The sequence below is a fragment of the Eschrichtius robustus genome, chromosome 15 (assembly GCF_028021215.1).
Source record: "Eschrichtius robustus isolate mEscRob2 chromosome 15, mEscRob2.pri, whole genome shotgun sequence".
In the NCBI taxonomy this organism is placed as follows: Eukaryota; Metazoa; Chordata; class Mammalia; order Artiodactyla; family Eschrichtiidae; genus Eschrichtius; species Eschrichtius robustus.
The window spans coordinates 53,938,119-53,958,507 of NC_090838.1; the positions used below are offsets into that span (position 1 = coordinate 53,938,119).

Below are 20,389 nucleotides of genomic sequence, written 5' to 3' on the forward strand. Positions count from 1 at the left end.
CTTGATGAGTCTGGCTAATGGCTTATCAATTTTGTTTATCTTCTCAAAGAACCAACTTTTAGTTTTATTGATCTTTGCTATTGTTTTCTTTGTTTCTATTTCATTTATTTCTGCTCTGATCTTTATGATTTCTTTCCTTCTGCTAACTTTGGGTTTTGTTTGTTCTTCTTTCTCTAGTTTCTTTAGGTGTAAGGTTAGATTGTTTACTTGAGATTTTTCTTGTTTCTTTAGGTAGGCTTGTATAGCTATAAACTTCCCTCTTAGAACTGCTTTTGCTGCATCCCATAGGTTTTGGGTCATCGTGTTTTCATTGTCATTTGTCTCTAGGTATTTTTTGATTTCCTCTTTGATTTCTTCAGTGATCTCTTGGTTATTTAGTAACGTATTGTTTAGCCTCCGTGTGTTTGTCTTTTTTACGTTTTTTTCCCCTGTAATTCATTTCTAATCTCATAGCGTTGTGGTCAGAAAAGATGCTTGATATGATTTCAATTTTCTTAAATTTACTGAGGCTTGATTTGTGACCCAAGATGTGATCTATCCTGGAGAATGTTCCGTGCGCACTTGAGAAGAAAGTGTATTCTGCTGTTTTTGGATGGAATGTCCTATATATATCAATTAAATCTATCTGGTCTATTTTGTCATTTAAAGCTTCTGTTTCCTTATTTATTTTCATTTTGGATGATCTGTCCATTGGTGTAAGTGAGGTGTTAAAGTCCCCCACTATTATTGTGTTACTGTCGATTTCCTCTTTTAGAGCTGTTAGCAGTTGCCTTATGTATTGAGGTGCTCCTATGTTGGGTGCATATATATTTATAATTGTTATATCTTCTTCTTGGATTGATCCCTGGATCATTATGTAGTGTCCTTCCTTGTCTCTTGTAACATTCTTTATTTTAAAGTCTATTTTATCTGATATGAGTATAGCTACTCCCGCTTTCTTTTGATTTCCATTTGCATGGAATATCTTTTTCCATCCCCTCACTTTCAGTCTGTATGTGTCCCTAGGTCTAAAGTGGGTCTCTTGTAGACAGCATATATATGGGTCTTGTTTTTGTATCCATTCAGCCAGTCTATGTCTTTTGGTTGGGGCATTTAATCCATTCACGTTTAAGGTAATTATCGATATGTATGTTCCTATGACCATTTTCTTAATTGTTCTGGGTTTGTTTTTGTAGGTCCTTTACTTCTCTTGTGTTTCCCACTTAGAGAAGTTCCTTTAGCATTTGTTGTAGAGCTGGTTTGGTGGTGCTGAATTCTCGTAGCTTTTGCTTGTCTGTAAAGCTTTTGATTTCTCCATCAAATCTAAATGAGATCCTTGCCAGGTAGAGTAATCTTGGTTGTAGGTTCTTCCCTTTCATCACTTTAAGTATATCATGCCACTCCCTTCTGGCTTGCAGAGTTTCTGCTGAGAAATCAGCTGTTAACCTTATGGGAGTTCCCTTGTATGTTATTTGTCATTTTTCCCTTGCTGCTTTCAATAATTTTTCTTTGTCTTTAATTTTTGCCACTTTGATTACTATGTGTCTCGGCGTGTTTCTCCTTGGGTTTATTCTGTATGGGACTCTCTGCGCTTCCTGGACTTGGGTGGCTATTTCCTTTCCCATGTTAGGGAAGTTTTCGACTATAATCTCTTCAAATATTTTCTCTGGTCCTTTCTCTCTCTCTTCTCCTTCTGGGACCCCTATAATGCGAATGTTGTTGCGTTTAATGTTGTCCCAGAGGTCTCTTAGGCTGTCTTCATTTCTTTTCATTCTTTTTTCTTTAGTCTGTTCCGCAGCAGTGAATTCCACCATTCTGTCTTCCAGGTCACTTATCCGTTTTTCTGCCTCAGTTATTCTGCTATTGATTCCTTCTAGTGTAGTTTTCATTTCAGTTATTGTATTGGTCATCTCTGTTTGTTTGTTCTTTAATTCTTCTAGGTCTTTGTTAATCATTTCTTGCATCTTCTCAATCTTTGCCTCCATTCTTATTCCGAGGTCCTGGATCATCTTCACTATCATTATTCTGAATTCTTTTTCTGGAAGGTTGCCTATCTCCACTTCATTTAGTTGTTTTTCTGGGGTTTTTTCTTGTTCCTTCATCTGGTACATAGCCCTCTGCCTTTTCATCTTCTCTATCTTTCTGTAACTGTGGTTTTTGGTCCACAGGCTGCAGGATTGTAGTTTTTCTTGCTTCTGCTGTCTGTCCTCTGGTGGTTGAGGCTATCTAAGAGGCTCGATGGGAGGCTCTGGTGGTGGGTAGAGCTCTAAATCATCTTTTTTATCTATATTGCCAACTTCGTAAGCCAATTTAACGATGCTCTGCTTTTAACATCAAAATCTCTCCATAAAAATGATGAAAACTTACTATCTTGGTGATGCTTTTTTGCTTTATAAATATTTGGTTTTTCTTGTTGAGGGCCTTCTTTTCTTAAAATTATATCAATTTGTACTTCAGATTGTCTTTTTTTTTCTTTATTTTGATAACTAGTAAACTTTTAGATGTGTTCTATTAGTCTATAATTTTCAATCTTAAAATTTACCTCTTTCATTTTTGGATATTACGTAGTATTTCATGATCTACTTTGTTCTTCAATCTCTAAAACCCATTGCAAATAACTAGACTGTCATTACCTGGAGCACAACCACATTATTGTGTCACCATAGCTATGGCTGTCTTTTGTATACAACTGTGACACTGCTGACCCAAAAGGGCATTCACTTTGTTTTTCCAGCTGCAAAGATGAGTTTGTGCTTATTCACCCACATTTTTCACCTATCTCGCTTATGACCAATGACATACTAATTATACTAACTATAGACTTTGTTATCACTAACGAAGATTTAAAATATAATTTGTGTCCAAGGAATTGTTTAGAAATTTATCCTCACTCAGCTATCCCTGATTATGTGTCTGTCTCCACACTAGACGATAAGCCCTTTTGAGGGCACCGACCACATCTTGGTCATCTTTCTATCTCCAGTTCTTGGCTCAGTGCCACACGTGCCATTATCACCCTCTTCATGATCATCATCATAGCTAGCATTTTTCGTTGTGGGCACTGTGCTAAGGACTTTACACAGATTTTCTCATTTAATTCCTCCATCAACCATATGAGGTAAGTAATATGATCATACTTACAGAGAAGGAGAAACTGATGTTTAGAGAGGTTAATTGGTCTAAGATCAAAGGGTTCAGTCAATTTTTTTTAACTGAACTGGAAGAAAGCCATTTGAGATGCAGATTCAATGTTCATCTTATTTGCATCGTATTCAAAATGACAGACCTAACCAGCCACAGAAACTATAGATGGTATACAGTTATAAATTATGCTTGGCCCTACCAGAATTTATAGTCTTATCTGCAGGAGTTTCTCAGAATTAATGTAAGTAAACATTCATAAAGGTAGTCCTTAATTTATAAGAGGTCTTTATTCTAAAGTTCATTTCTGAGTCAGTTGCTTTTCCATAAAGTACTTAAATTACGGATTGAGTTCCCAGACCACCATATAAAAAACTGTGTGCCCAAATGACCTTAAAAAAGATAAACCCCTGTTCTCCCAATGAGAAGATCTCCCTCAGAAATTTTGACCTTCTTGAATATATAAAACTTTAGTAATATCTCTTGTAACATTTAATTTATCTATATATATGTATTTAAAATCACATCTTAAAATACATTAATCTAGAAATGTTGTTTCTCTCCACTCCCACTTTTCCAGAAATAATTTTATTCAACTCTTAATGCTCATCTTTAACATTAATATCTCTGTCACTTCTAGGGCCACTCTTTAAAGTCATTTCCATGACATGACTGCAAGAAGGCTCTAGGAGAGGGAGGGGGTAGAGAAGAGTCTGGCAGGTGCAGGCCAAACAAAGGGGGCTTCAAGAGAGGGGAGAACTGGCAGGGGAAGCTATCCATCTGTAAGTGTGGCTCACAATTCAAGTTTTCCCCTTATTGGAGGATGCCCAGTTGATCCTCCAAGTAGACAGTAGTCTGTTTGGTTGAATGATGCATATAAAAGTGAATCACTGTATTTTATCCCATTTTACAAAATATGTTAAATGCAACTTGAAAAATAAATACCGTTTCAGAGTTCTGTTCTGAGTGTTTTGACTTCAGCCAAATGTCTATCTGTCAATAGTCAAGATAGTCATGCATTACCTGAAATGTGGGTCATATTAATACTTTTAAAGGCTAAGAGCACTGAAAAGTTATGGAAGCAACTCCATCCTACATGTAATTTTTTAAATATACTAGACTGTAAGTAAATACAAAGAATTTTATTGGTCGTGAATTTTCCCATGATGATTACTTTCATACTTTTTAGTTTATTTTTTTACTATATTAAGTTTGTGCTAACTTTACCTTTTGAGAAATTAAGCACTTACCTTTGGCATAAAAAGTCTGTTCAGACTCTATTAAGAAGTTGGCACAAGAAGATTGCTGTTAATTTCTGGCCTTTAGAAATAGCATTTTCTTTTGTATGAGTCTAAGGAGGAAGAGCTTTGGTGAAGTTGTCTATACCTCCTCCTGCATAGGTATGTCCATAGAAGTCTGTCAAAATTTATCTGTAGAGAGATGTTGCCCTGAATCTCTCCCCACATTCTGTTTTACTAAATGGGTAAATAAAAGATGTGTTTATTTTGAGAGAATGTGTTAGTTTTTATTTTACTTCAACAAAAGGAGACAGGATTTTCCCCCAAAGTTTATATTCTTAATACTATAACAAATATATCATGCTGACCAAATAGTTTTAAGACAATTGCTGAAGACATCAATAAGGATTATGAGATTCTTCATTTACGTTGATTGCTGTTAGAGGATTTTCTTAGTGTAGAAACATTTATCAACTGTTTGCTCATATAGTAAAATTTGTTTTCATAATAAAGCTCTATTTTCTAAGCTTAAAATATTTTCTAAAACTGGAGCACTGGAGTCCTGTAATGATGTTGGCTTTGGAGTTCATGTGCCCATGACCCTATATAACTGCAGTAAGTTAATCTTTCTCATCCATTAAGTAAATCTACCAGACTTCACCTCCTTTGTTATTAAAATATGTTTGTCCAGTATCAGTTAGTTGGATACCTTCATGTGTATCTCTGGTGTAACATACTAAATCTTTCAGAAGTCATCATATATGTGTAATCATACCATAGGGACAATTTGTAATGGCAACTTTGTTGTTTTATGTTTGGTTTGTCTTTGCTATGTTGTGTCCTTTAAGGGCCATATGTGATCACTAGTCAGCCATCTCCACTATGGAGCTATGGCAAGATTTCGGCATTATTTAATGTTTTCATAGTAGAAAATCTTGAATTTGTGTATATGTTTCAACAGTGCCTTCATCTCTGTGTTTTCATTGTTTCCCATTGAATTCCTCTTCTTTTCAGCTAAAATTGTATTGTTCCTTATTTTGCATTTATATAAGAACGCACCATCTGAAAATATATCTTTCTAAATAAGACAATAAGACAATAAGCTTATGGTGAAAGATTAATTAGGAAAAGTTAACTAGTAGACAGTTTTTGAAAATATAACTCATAATTTCAGGTTTTTAACATCACTTTCCTCTTGTTCCATTTTAAAATTTACATTGAAAATGCTGCTTTGGAAAAAACAAATGAAAACTACATACATATTCCTGGGTGAAGAAATGAATTCTTAAGTGAAATTAAATCTTAACTTTAAATCATTTTGGGAGGGAGGAGATGGAATATAAAGGCAGTTGTCAACCAACATTTATTAAGTATTTGTACTACATGTAGTGCTATATTATGCTGCTTTGTGTTAAGTGGTTTTTGTTAACTATGTGATAGGAAGAATGATTTGAAGTCATATTTACATATTACTTTTCCTGCTATTTTCATTACTCTTCATTATTTAATAATTTTTATAAATCATGCTCGGCTATAATAATTGATTAAAAGAAAAAACTGACAATAAGAGATTGTGATGTCAGAAAGACGTTACATTCCACAAGGCAAAATAAATAACAGAATTCTTTAAGGAAACAAAGTAGAAAAAAACATTACCAGAGACTGTATTAGTCAATACTTTAAAGTGTTAAGGTGATGTTTTTATTGGTAGTATATTTATAATAAACATGAGGCACTCTGTTTTAAAATATAGTTTAGCAACCCAGCCATGCTTTCACATTTTAGTCACTGTGTACTGAACTGTAGTATTTTGTCATTTTTTAAATTTCAAAATGGTCTTCAATAATATAGGTCTTGAACTTTTCATGAAACTGAAAAAAATTTAAGATTTAAAGTATCAGTATTGACTCTAAGGTGATAAAATTGTAGTTGTGATTACAAATTAAAGATAATTTTGAAAGAGAGGTAGTTAACTAGGTGAGTTTAAACACGATAAAATGATATATGGCCATTTTATAAAATAATGACAATCTTCATTTTAAGCTACAATGTAAAGTGCTTTATTCTGAGATTATGTATTGTGTCAGAAGCTAAAACTGCCTTTTTTCTAACAGTGCCAGAATACAACCGCTTTTTCTTTTTGCACTAACAAGACTGCTTTACCACCACAGCCCACTCTAAGTAATTAAATCAATCCTTTGTACTTACCGTATTCTCCTCTAGTGACGGTACTAGATCTGATTATATGCTTCATGCATATTCAAAGTACCGCACTGACAGCTCTTTAATGAGCTCTTACTTAATCAGTATGAACAATGTTCATCTTGTTCTTTTTTTCCTCATGCATTAGAGCTAGGAATAGTTGGGAAAAATGAAACATCCAGCATTCATTTGAAAAATATATTGTACTTTGAAAAGTGTCTAAGCTGAGGAAGTTGCATTCTGCCCTTTAAAAGTCTGATGGACAAATTGGATTACTAGTATTGGATTAAATAACAAATGGTTAGAGGAGAAATGAGAAAAGCTCACTGTGATCACAGGCTTTAATATTTTTTGTTACTTATAAAGCTAAAGGGGTCTTTAACCAGTTATTAAAGTCAGGATTAATTTGTAATGGTTCAACTTACTGGCTTTTAAAAGCTTTTTAAATTAAGAAAATTTTAAATCCCTAAAAACAATAGTGTAATGATGTATTAGAAGAAAATTTAATTTTTTTATTACTAGGCTAAGTATAGATTTCCATCACTGTGTACTATCTCAGATAAGGAGTTAGTGATACAGAATTGATTTAACCTCAAATATGTTTTTTTCAGTTAATTTATATAATCTAGGTAGCTCTGAATAATATGTCTTTAAATATTTCTTATTGTTTGGCTTATTCCCTTTTTAAACATGAGACTCTTCTCATTTCCTAACAATTAGGGGAGGTGGATCTTTTATTCTTATGTAGAAATCATAGGCATGAGTTAAACTGAAAATAACACAGTACCACATCAATATTGTTATTCTCAAGGAAGCAGTCTTCCATTGAAGAAAATGATGCTAATTTAAAAATAGGCTAGTTGCTTCTAGTCTTATTGCCTGAAAGCCTCAATTACAGGTTAGGTTAAACTCAAAACAAAGTTTTAATATGTGTATATTTTTAGAAACCACTTAGGTTATGAATGCTAGAATTAAGTCTTTAATCAGAAAACAAAATATCATAAAAACTGCACCTATTAATATTGCACACATGTGTCATTTCAGTGATCAAAAAGGCCTTCACCAGGGTACAATTGGCCTTTTTCCAAATTGCAAGCTTTTTCTCAGCTTTTTCTTTTTACTCTTTCTTCTTTTGTTGCTACCCAGGGATTTGTGCCTATCGCAGCCTATATCACATGACCAGTGTCAAGACATCACATGGTCCAAAGTGAATACAAAACCAGCTACCCTAAAAGAGAGATTAAAAATGCTGTAAAACAATAAAGACTTTTGTTCATACTCAAAGAATCTATCCTAGATCTGCTTCATACCATAAAGTTTAACAGACTTTAATGAAAGCACATATCCTCTCACTATTTTCCCTAATAATGAACAACAGATATCTGTTTTACAGGGATGCTCAGAAATACATGTTTAATCTTTTGCACACAGATCAACTCTTTATTTTAGATTTTCATTCTAAAGATTTTTTCAAATTTCTGTTAATGTGGAAACAGTTAAATAAATTATGGTTCATCCATAATTTATGCAAGTATTAAAAAAGAATGAAGTAGATCTTCAAACAGCATGACAACAACAAATCACAGGGTCCTTATGTTAAAGAAACCTGTATGTGTCCAGATAAGGTATATACCTGTATGTGATAGACATAGCTACGTATGTGGTCTGGAAGAAGATACGCTAAACTGCAATAGTACTTCTGGAGAAGGGAGGTGGATGGGGGAATTGGAGAGGGTGGGGGTGGTGAAAGAGGCCTTGACTTTTTACTCAATTATACCTCTGTATTGTTTGAATATTTTTTAATGGACTGGTAGTGTGTTTGAAAGTTAAAAGAAAATATCTCACTTAAGAAGAAAATAAAACTTAGGAAATTGACTAGGCTATTTAGTCTTCACCTGGGATATTTAATTTTTTAGTAGATATTTAAGTTAACCCTATGAATCTATCTAGAAGTTGGACTGAAGTATTAAATAATGGCCTAGGAAAACAATAAACCAATCATGGGCGAAATTCAGAAAAAAAAAGTCAAAGAATTGTAAATTTGACTAGATACAATTTGAAGGGAGAGGAGGGAAGAAGGTTGGGGAATTAATATTTTTCTTGAGTATGATTGTGGCCTACTTCTGCATGAACAATACCGAATATATGCTATATGTTATAATCCTTGATATACTGGCCTTTTGAGGGGAGGGGTGGTACAGATGATGGAATGGGTATTAGGGAAAATGAATTTTAAATGTACAATCAGTAAATTTATAATCTAAAATTTAAAATCATCTCTGCTCAAATGTTTTCTCATTTACTGAACATTATTATGTTCATCATGTTTTTTCACAGATAGCTCTAAGTATTTTTGTAGCCTGGTCATTTACAATGTATTTAAAATAATTTGCAAGTGTTTACCCTGTTAGGGATGATGAGTTCTGGAATGGTATATGTATGTATACCTTTAGTTTGCTTTGGGGGAGGAAAATAAGGAAAAAAGCAAGTTGTTACAGCTGGAAGCTCTCACAAGATCTATTGACTTCTCTGACCTTACTGGTAGTCTTGTAATTCTCATAATGATTTTTTAGTGTGGTTTTTAATTCATTAATTTATTTTTATCATGACCGTATGTCTGTCAGCACCACGAGTTCCTCACTGAAACATAATAACAAGTCAGCCTCTGGGGAGGATTTAAAAGTTGGAACACTTTTTTTTTTTTTTTTTTAAACTGTACTTAGTGTTAGTATTGTACTTAGTATGATCTGTAAATATGTTCGGGGGACCGAAATATACAAGCTGAATAATAGCAGCTTTAGAGATTGGCTTATGAATTTTTAAATATTGATTTCTTTTTTCAGGCCTCGGACTTTAATCTGATGTTGTTATAAACAGTTTAACTTGTACTGTTGGGGTAGCTAAAATATGTTTCGTGTTAAAAAGAAAAAAAACAAAACACTTGTGCTGAACTATTATTTGGCTTGTAAATGTCAATAGAATAAGAAATAACTCTTCCTAAATTATAGGAAGGAACACAGAAGAAGAAGAAGCTATGATGCAGGAGTGGTTTATGTTAGTTAATAAGAAAAACGCCTTAATAAGGAGAATGAACCAGCTTTCTCTCCTGTAAGTACTTATGACTTTGCTTGTTTTTCCTACAACACTGGTGAATCTTAGGCTTTCCATCATTGTCTTTTTGGGGGTTTCATACTTATTAGGCTTAATTTTTTTTCTTTCCTTAGAGATTATATTTTATATAAAAATAAAATTAAAAATAGTATATAACCAATTTTTATCTGAAGTAAGAATTTGAGGGTGTTAGATACTGAAAAAATGTATTTATTATATAGAAAGCCAAGTAATATAAACAATTTTTGTGTTTAAGAAATCACTTGTGCACAGAAAGGATGTTTGGTTTATATTTAGTGGGAAAAGAAATAAAATTGAAGTTTATTTAACATCAAATTTTCAGTTAAAAATTAAAATAAGTCTTAATAAGGACAAAAGTAACTTTGTATTCTACAAATGATGTTACCCTAAATTTTGGGATAAAAGATAATTTACACAGCAGTGACCTTTTTATGATTGCAAGAATTACAGTAAAATGGAGACTAGACCAAATGTAAGCATTTTCAGTCTTTAGCATTTAGTTCACATAGGACTTAATGCTTGTTCCTTTTTCTCACTAACAATGTTCTTATATTATGCCACCTAGTGTGGGAAGAAGCAGGCTTACATGTTTTATTTTAGTGAAAACCTCTATTTTTGTCATTTCTGCCATGCCTGAACTTGATAAAGGAGTTATGAAGAAGCGCAGAACTTAACTAATCTTGCCTTTTTAATTGTCTCTGTATTAAATTTTCACTGGTGGTACTTTCATGTTTCTTGTACTCTTTTCACACGGAGTTCTGGACAAAAAAGTGTTTATTGCGAATTATGAAAAATATTCTACAAAATAACCTTATACCTGGCACTTAATACAAGAAGCATTGAAGATTGAGGCTACTTATCCACAGACTAAAATATACTTCTGTGCAATTCAAAATTGAAGGAGAAAAATAATAGCACTATTAAATATACAACCTGAGGAAGGTTTTAGGTTTGTGTATCATTTGTTTTGAGTGGCTTAAAGTTAAAGAGAACAGTCAGTTATGAGTCCTAAAATCAATGTAAGCTAAAGGTTCTTTTAAGTGTTTAATGATTTAGTAATTAGCATATTGATGAACTTTTGCAACTTGCCTAGGGAAAAAGAACATGATTTAGAACGACGATATGAGCTGCTGAATCGGGAATTGCGGGCAATGCTAGCCATTGAAGGTAAGAGATGCCATGGCCGAATGAGGTGTGTGAGGTGTCAGTTGTCAAAGAGATTTAAAGAGTGTAATACACTTCTGGTCTCACTAGGTGTGGTCTGACTAAGGACCTACAGGAATTGCAAATAAATGCCTTAGAGTCAGAAACCAATAGTCATGTAAAACCTAAGGACCCTAATTCAGATCATCGTTATGCTTGCTATTAAACATAAAATTGTCTTAACTTTTGTCTGTAAGCTTAAATGTCCATTAAATGGAAAATATAACTAGTTAAATGATTTCATTACATTTTACTATGTGCAAGTTAAAGTGGTTTGAGAAAGATCTATCATTTTGATTTTTCACATTCATACTCTAAATTTTACCTTAATATTTAATTGATGTCAACACAAATATGTAACTGTCCAGTCTGCTATAGTTCTTAAGATTCCAGCTCCTATTAAGTGAATAATCAGGCAAAGATTCCAGCATATGAGATAAATGCAACACTTTCACACTTTATATAAAGCTTTTAGATGAATTACATATATAGTAATCCTAAGCATGGTTCATAATATCAATAAACATCAGCTAGCTTAACTATGGCATTTACTATATTTGCTTATTTTTTAAAAATTCTTACTATTTTAGAATGCTGTTCTCCTTATACCTCTTAGTTGAAAATGTCTTATAGTTCAAAGATGTCCACTTAAAAGCTAATCCTTTGGGCTCTGTAAAATGGACCTTTTGTCTAATCAATACAAACTGATTTTCCTATTCTGTATTGACCTCTTAACGCATTGACTGTCCATTGTAATTTCTTTCTTCACCTGATAAGGTACCTGATCCATAAGAAGTCAATTCTAATTAGTTCAGAAACTGGGAATTTAAGTTTGTAAGAGAAAGCCAAATGAAACCATATGTTTTTAAATATTTTAATTAATATTGTTAGTAAATAAAATACATGCTGTTTATCTAAATAGTATCTTATACATTTATAGAAGTTTTATTCTTACTTTTATATTCCTAATCTCATTTGATAAATATGAGTAACAACATTTGTATATCCTAATTTAGAAATTAGATTTACTTTATTTAAAAGGCTTTCAGACAGCTAATTTCCTTAAAGTGGCTATCAAATTATATCACTAATAATGACTATAAAATTTGTCAAAATTATTTAAGAAGTTCTGTGAAACTTGACACTGAATAAAATGCACAAATATACTAAATGGTATTTTTCCTCTTGATATAATTTTTGTAGTCATGGTATAGTCTTTAAAAGAGATTGGAAAGCTAAATAGTCATTGGAAAAGTAGGTATAGCAAATACTATTTATATGGTATATATATATGTATGTATAATATAAAATGTGTTTGTACATAGTATGTATAACTCATTATACAATTTATTCTTTATAGGTTCATTATATATTATGCTCAGTACAGAGTATTACAATGTTTAAAACTTTACTTTCTCATGTATAGTAAGTTAAATCATCCCTAAGATACAGCTTGATACAATACAGTTGAGTTTTAAGGCAGATATTGCTTCTATCCCAAAACCAGTATTATTACCAAATAGTACCATCTTTAAAGGAGGGCCATAATACATATAAAACATCCCAGTTTCATTGGCCATCCTATCCCTATATAATAGACCGACAGTCTTAAATAATCTAACATTTTTCTGCCGGCTCCCCTTGTACACATGGAAGAGCAGTAGAAAGTAATATTTTTGAAGAAGAGAAAAAAAATTAATGTTTTTCTTTTCAGACACCTTTAATACAATTGTTAATTTTTTGTGGTTTTGTTCTATTTTTTAATTAATACTATTGTCCCGTATGTGATTGTGCCTTAAATCTCTCAGCCAGTTTCTGTTGCTGGTTGAAGGGGGGAAAGAGACTTGAGGAAAGAAGCAGCCTGTTGATTACAAATAAAGACACTTTCTCAGAGAGAGGCCTGTCCCATTAGCCTGGGCAATATGTGGCCTGGGCTGTCCTAGAGAGATACTGAGCATCGTGATCATCAGTTCTTTGAAGACAGTATCCTCTGAGCCAGCCCTTAGAATGGACACACATTTAGTAGTCTTTCATAGTGTTAAAACACCACAGAAAAACACATGAACAGGCAACACTAATTGGTTTTGTTTTGCTTTCCTTTGTTTTAAAGTCCCTTCCTCTTTTCTTTCCCATCTCTTCTACTTAGTAGCCATAAGATGGTTTTCATAATAAATAAACTAAAATATTTTTGAATAATCTGCTACTGAAACCATTAACTACGAGAAAAGCACAGAATATTAATAGTCATAGCCCAGTGAAAGAAGTATTAACAACTCAGTTTGAGAGCAAAATAATAATAATAATAACATTCAATATATCCATTCTTCTGAGAATCCATAATAACTTTGGCCTTTTTTTTTCCCCTGAGGTGTTTTCATTGCAGGAGTTTCACTCTACTGAGCTAAGTTGTAGGATCCCTTAAGCTAACAAACATCTTTCAGATACTTTCCCTATAGTTTTTTTGTTCCAGATTATTTAATGCCCCCTCAGGAAAGATAAATTCATTTCTGCACACATTGGGGTGGGCTTTTGGAAAGTGGTGTGTTCATTTTCTGCACAAGAAATGGATCTTCTCTCGGATTTTGTACATCTTGATTTATTCTTGGCTTAGAGTTTGAAGTGGGTGCTCTTCTAAAGGGATTTATGCATAGGTTCACTATTTTTGTAGTTATGGCTTATATGATAAGCTTTTTATATTTAAAATCAATATGTAATCCTGTGGAGGAGCTTATCCCCTAAAACCCCATTTGTAAATCTATTTTAGCTTTGTTACACAGCACAGCCACAGTCTTCCATAGATTGATTAGGTACAGCGGTAGAATCCTATCAAATGGCCTGCTCTGATGATGATGCAAACTCTTTCAGGATTGCTAGTTGACTGGAACTAAAGATAAGACTTGACTGCAATCCCCCAATGTGCTCTTTACAAAACTAGTGTTAATTTTCATCAAAGTGCCAGGCTTATTTATAGTGGCAAGGTTGAAGGTTTACTACAAGAACTTTAGGTCCTTTCTATTAAAGTGTTTATAGGTATTTCTTTTGCCTTTTTTCCAAGGTAATTATCAACTTCAGCAAATAAACTGAATCAGGGAATGAATAATTGGCCCTATATATAAAAAAAGAGTTTTTTAGATTAACAAAACAGCTCAGTGCAGATAGACATAAACAGAATCTCTTTATTTTAACACTTTGGCTCAAATGCAGCATCAAAACTTAATCCTATTTGTTGTGAGAGGATATGGCTTTTGTAGCAAAAGTACACTGGAATCTTTAAATTAATCAGAACCCACATTGTAGTCTGTCCAAGCCAAAGTCAGTGCATCTAGCTAGCTGTTACAGGTGAATAATCCTTTCTTAAAATGTATAACAAGTAACACATAAACTTACATTCAGGCTTTTAAAACATGACATTACATCTAGGTGAAGCTATTTAAAGAGGGATTTTTTAATTTTTAAATGTAGACCTTGAACATACAAATGTGAATCTTGATCAGTTTTAAAGGTGTTATCAAATTTTTTTAAATCATCAAAATAGTTTACTTTATTTCCCAAATTAGCATTCAAATATGTGTGTGAATGTGTATAAAGTTACTCCTGTGAGAAAGCAAATTCAAAGTAAAAGTAGTTTTGCTAGTGTAAAATCTACTCACTGCGCATAGCTATTTTCTCCACATTGACTAATTCTTTGTAGATAGTTATTAATGTAGTAATGACAAATTTAATATGAAAAATCCTATAAATTTATGCTGAAACATTTAAAATTCTGATGTCGGTTAAATTTGTGAGATGATGAAAATTACCTAAATATTCATAACTTAAAAATGTTTTTGTTACAGTTATGTGAAATGTCACTATTGAGCTAGGAAAAGGTTAAGATTTTTTAAATTATTCAATACTTAAGGGATTAAAAATATAAAATTGTTTCCTCTCTTATCCATATTGTTAAAACCTTATTTTTTAAAAAATTAAAGAAATCTTGATATTTCTAATTATTAATTAAAACCTTAAAAGTGACTGGTCAAGTATAGGGAAGGAATAATTTAATCAAGAAGATTATGTGTCATTAAAATTTATTTTTTCTTTAAAAAATTTTGTAATTTTCAACTTAATTATATTTTTTAAGTTTACAGTGGAGAAATTTTATTTCCCATTAGTAAAGCTCTTATCAAAATGTTTTGGAAGTAAAGAATTATAAATTAAGCTTATAATCAGAATGATTTCTTGAGGTTGGAAATGGAAAAATCCATATTCATCAAAATTGGTAATCTTAATAATTATAAAATTTAGTTACAAATCTTTTACAAATTTAGCAGGTTTTTCTCTGAGTTAATATTTCTAGAACTACAGTTACCTGAAATTAGACTAGATGACCTTTAAGATCTTTCTAACCTGGAGAGTCTATTAATCTATCTGCTGTGTAGAATGAAACTGATTAAGAACAAGAACCAGATTAGAAAATTGTCCAGCATTCCTGACCTCAGTTGCATTTAAATCCAAGGAGTAAAATTGTGATAGATATGGCTTTTCTCCAATTTTGCTGTTTCATTATTATTTTTTAAATTCTTACATTAAGAAAAAAACTTTCCATAGCAATAGTTTCTTTATTCCTCTCTATGCAATAGAATACTTCACTTCTTTTTAAATAAGAATGTAATGTGACCAATTATTTAATGTACTTATTTGTTATGTTTTGTATCGAATGTGGGTAATTAATATATGGCATGTTTAATATATATGTGTGTATGTATTCGAGCTTGTAATGAAAGGAATAGTGATAAAATAGAATAAATTATTCTAGCTTTTTGCTGCTATTCTAACCTTTATTGCATGATGATGCATCTAATTTTTAATTTGTAAATACAAGATAGAATTCCCTCTAGCTCCATTTGCTTTCATAAAGCTGCTGAGCAGTTTGCTGTCTTGAATAAATTTTGCTTTGGAGGGGGTCGGGGGGATTTGAACCAGCACATTCTTGTGTGGTTTGTGAAGATTCACATGGTAACCAGCGGTGTGCATTGTTGGGTTTATCTGAATAAGCACCAGCCATGTGAGTTTTAACATGATTGCCCAGGGCAATGGAGAGAGAAGAGAGAAACCAGAAAGGATTGCACTCCTCTCTGTTTTTTGGAAAGTGCATTTGCTGGGGGAGGGGGCTACATGAGTCAGTGGCCAGGGTATTTTTTTTTTTTAAGCTGGTGTCCTGTTTCCCTCTAGGTCCTCATTTGTTCGGCTATCTGCCTCATCATCTACTTCTTCTTTTCATTGTTTACCTTCCTAATGAGGGAGGCGGGGTAGACTGGGGGTTGATTGACAGCTACAAGCCCTTACAGTCTGGCCAGAGAGCAGTTGGCTTTGGTTTCAAAAGTGCTTTAAATGTTCGATTTGGTCCTGTTTTTATTAAACGAAACTGCTGCTCATCTTAAGGAAATTATCAGACCAGCAATGATTAGGAAATATATTATTGGGGCCTAAAACCTTCAAAAAACTGCCCCTTCCCATGGAAGGAGCACTGCCCATCGGATTTTCCAACCGGGGTTTCAAAAAGAAGTATGTAATTTTTCCTTTGCAAAAGTGCTTTGATTTGAAACCACGCAGCAAACCTCTCCAAAAGAAAACTGGCTGTGATGCGATCGAGAGCTGCAGTGTAATGTTGCAGAGCAAATTTATTTTTTACTTCAAAGAAAAATGCTAATTAGCCGATTCACTACTTTTAAAGTTATTGTGAAGCATATGGCGCCCAGTGTGAGATACATCCAACTGCTAAAATAGAGCGAAGAGGAAATTAGCAAAGAATGGGCTGTATGGGGTGACCATGGGGGTGGGGGAGGAGGATAGGTTCTCAGGCAGATTCTCTAGCCTTTTCAGGGTGATTTTATCGCCCGTCTCTGCTTCCCGCCTCCTCATTCACCCACATTCCCCCCTCACCGCTCGGGCCGACCTCTTCTGGGCCTCCAGCTCTCCCTCCCCCACTTTGGCTGACATCAGGTGCGCACCTCCGCTGGCCACCGGCGCACACCTGGTCTCTTGCAGGTTCCAGCCCAGCCCGTAGCCGTCTCCATCTACGGAAAATACTTAGAAAGTAGGGTTTTAGGGGCGAAATCCTCACCACGACGGCCAAACTCTCCGTGAAACACTAGCTAGTGGCTCTGTAATATGGTTTGCAGAGAAATAAAAGGGGACTGGAAAAGGCGGGAAGGGGAGGGCAGGGTGGGGTGGGGGACCGGGTGGGTAAGGAGCCTCCCGTCCCCTGCAGACTGGCAGAAGACCGAGGCCCAGAAGCGACGCGAGCAGCTCCTGCTGGATGAGCTGGTGGCCCTAGTGGACAAGCGCGACGCGCTCGTCAGGGACCTGGACGCGCAGGAGAAGCAGTAAGTGGGCGGTGGGGTCGGGGTCGAGGCTCTGCCGCCTGCTGAGGGGCCGAGAAGTTTTCGGAAAGTTCAGTCCAGAGGTCCCGGGTGGGCCGGGGCAGCCTCCTGCTGGCCCCGCGAACCCCGTTCCCTCTGGGGCTCGGAATGCGGGGCGAGAGGAGAGTGCCGCTCTGCGCTCCAAGAAGAAAAATAATTTGGTTTCCTGTTTGACTTCCAGGGCCGAAGAAGAAGACGAGCATTTGGAGCGAACTCTGGAGCAAAACAAAGGCAAGATGGCCAAGAAAGAAGAGAAATGTGTTCTTCAATAGAAGCCAGACCAGAATCTTGACCAACATTTTATTAGTCTTGGGTCCCCAGACCAGAAAAAGTCATTCTCGTTGTTGATTTAAAACTTTTAACATTTTGTTTGGCTGTATTGTCCTTCTTTACCACTACCACCACCTCTTTTCCTCCCTTTTTTCCAGACAATGTACAGAACTCCGAAATAGCTTTGTTTAAGGATTGTGTGTGTGTGTGAGTTAATCATTTCCTTGAAATCATGTAAAATAGATTGCACAGACATCTTGTGAGTGATTGGTATTAGGAGTGTTCAAGAAACTGTTCAAATAAGAAAGAAAAGAAAACTCTTCCCTCATTATTTTCCCTCATTTTTTGATGGAGGAAAATTTTAAAACATTTTTGTTGTTGTTGTTATTGTTAATAGCATAATGAGGGGTGGGAGGGGGCTTAAGAGGGAGGGATAAGGAAAATGTCATGAATGATTTTTTTTCCAGTCCTGCCATATGTAACACTGAGTCTGTTACCTAAATTTTATAGTTAGATCATCTTCAATTTACTTATTAAACTGTGTTCTATTTACCAGTGGGATTTTCTGCAGTTGTTTTGCGTTTCACTATGAAGATAATAGGGTACTTCTCTGCTTTCTTCGGAGGATGGCCCTTTAACGTAGCCTGAAACAAGTCCTGTGATTTGAAGTGAGCTGTAAGGATGGGACTAATTGACATGCATCACTTTACAAAGACAGTCTTATCATTTGAGAATGCGCCATCTTTTTCTCTGGATAATTATTTATTACATCTAGCTTGGTTCCTACATTTTGTTGGGTCTCAAAATTGGCTCAAGAATGGTGTTAATATTTATTCTGTATTGATAAAAGTCTGTCTTGCCATTATGAGTAAATCCTCCAATTAATATTTTCTTCTCTAGCATAGCACTGTCATTTTTTTGTGAAAATGGTTATCTGTTTATTTATTACAATACTGAGTCATATATAAATTTTCAATAAAAGCAGAAACTTTCTTAAACACTGCTGCTACTTCTTTGCAATGAAAACTTGAGAAGTTTTTGTATTCATAAGACTTTTCATGTGGAAAAATGGTCCTCTTGAATGCAGGGCAGGATACTGGGCTGTATTTGGAGCTGAATAAGTTTACACCACCCCAGAGGGGCCCTGCTGACACACGAATGTGAATTGAAAAGCAATTAGTCGTATTTTCTTAAGCAGTGTAAACTATCATCTTTTAGAGGGTCATCTCTTAACGATTTGAGGAAATTTGTGATTCCACAGCACTGAAAAAAATGTAATTTTCCATTGTTATAATTTTGCACTCATATGAGGAAGAACTATGACTTCTGATAACCGGCAAGACTGTAGATGCCGAAGTGAAAGGAAGAGGGTTATTGTTGGAGGGGAGGAGGAGGGTAAGTGTGTGCAGGTGTGTGTGTATGAGATGAGGGAAAGGGAACTTTCAACCAGAAGTTCTAAGCTACAGAAAAAACTGGCGATTTTATGGTAGTTTCCATCACTCCTCTACAGAGGTATCTTGAAACAAAGAAAGCTCGTTCAACAAGTCTGGAGACAGAGAAGACAGTCCACTAGCATTTATACGTTAGCCTAGATCATACATACATATATACACATATACATATATGTACATATACAAATATTTATACCAACAAACACACAAATTCCTTTTGAAAACTGTGCAGCCGCCAGTCTTTCAAAATGATAAAACCTTACTACGGTAGAATTTCTTCACGACAAGGATTTTAAGAAGTTATTGAAAAGTTATCAGAACTAAATGAAATCGGGTTTTTGCCCTCTTTATTAGAGCAGGAGAGCAGAGGGAGTTACCGCTCCCTGGGGGAAGCTCTCAGAACCCGGCCCTAACCCCAGGGAAACCGGCAGACGAAAACCATCAGCCCGGAGCAGCCTGGGGCTTGGGTGACCGGCGGCACCCACTCCATTTACGCAGGATTCGGATTCGGGGAACCTTCCCTCTCGCGGAGCCTCGCAGAGAGGCGGCTCCCCCAAGCCGCTCGCGACCTGCCAAGTGACAATCCTTCGCTAGCCCCAGATTTGCTGCCCGTCTCCCTGCCCCTCCTGCCTCAGTCCCGAGCCTCGCGGGGTTTCCATTGCGCTGCTCTGTGGCGCCCGCACGCCCCGCAGCGGCGGCGGAGCGCGGCCCCCGGGGACCATCGGGGTCAGGCCCGCGGCGAGGGCGCCGCATCCGGATTTCGTCGCGTGGTGCCCAGAGGCTGCTTTCCGGGCGCAGGCGCGAGCCCAGCACGCCTAGAGGCCGGCAATCCGAAAGCCCGCGCGGCGGCAAAAGAAGCTGTGGGCCCGGGGGTCGCCGAGGAGGAGGAGTGTTGGCAGCGGGCTGGCTTGGGCACAGCCCGCGGGCCGGTGCAGAACTTCCGCCCCTGGCCAGGATCCCAGGGCCCCGGAGCCAAACCCCTCCCCCTGCCCCGAGTGTCCTCCAGAGTCTGGCCCGGCCTCGAGGTCACCTGGATGCTAAAGCCAGGGCCCAGCTCCCACGCCCCCTCCCCGGCCCGGGGCCCTCGAGCTGAGTCCACAGGCCCTCACCGGGCGAGGCCCCCTCTTCCCCTCCCTGAGCTGCGGCCGTTGCTGGAACGGTCGAGGCTTCTGGCCCAGCGTCTCCCACCTGGATATTTGCCTAGCAGCGGCCGCCTCAGTCCTTTACGCCACATACAAGAAACTTTCATCTCAGTCTCCCCCGTCTCCACTCTCCTCCCTCTCCCCTCTTCTCTCTTTTTCTTCTCTTAATCCCGGGGTTTTATGGGTTGAGCATTAAAAAAATTCGCCTGCAATTTGGGATTAGATAA

General features: G+C 35.9%; 1 protein-coding gene across 4 annotated transcripts in view; it reads left to right on the top strand.

Moving 5' to 3' along the window:
- EHBP1 (EH domain binding protein 1) overlaps nt 1–18,518 on the top strand; it is a 339,544-nt gene extending 321,026 nt beyond the window's left edge. For 2 of the 4 annotated variants that reach the window (XM_068564184.1, XM_068564187.1), the window contains 4 exons: nt 9,569–9,668; nt 10,786–10,859; nt 17,149–17,263; nt 17,481–18,517. In XM_068564184.1, coding sequence (XP_068420285.1) covers nt 9,569–9,668; nt 10,786–10,859; nt 17,149–17,263; nt 17,481–17,571 — 380 coding nt within the window. In that variant the 3' untranslated portion in view covers nt 17,572–18,517. Of the gene's footprint in view, nt 1–9,568; nt 9,669–10,785; nt 10,860–17,148; nt 17,264–17,480 lie in introns of all 4 variants that reach the window. The other 2 variants (XM_068564185.1, XM_068564186.1) reach the window with 2 other exon arrangements.
- The last annotated feature ends 1,871 nt before the right edge of the window (nt 18,519–20,389 follow it).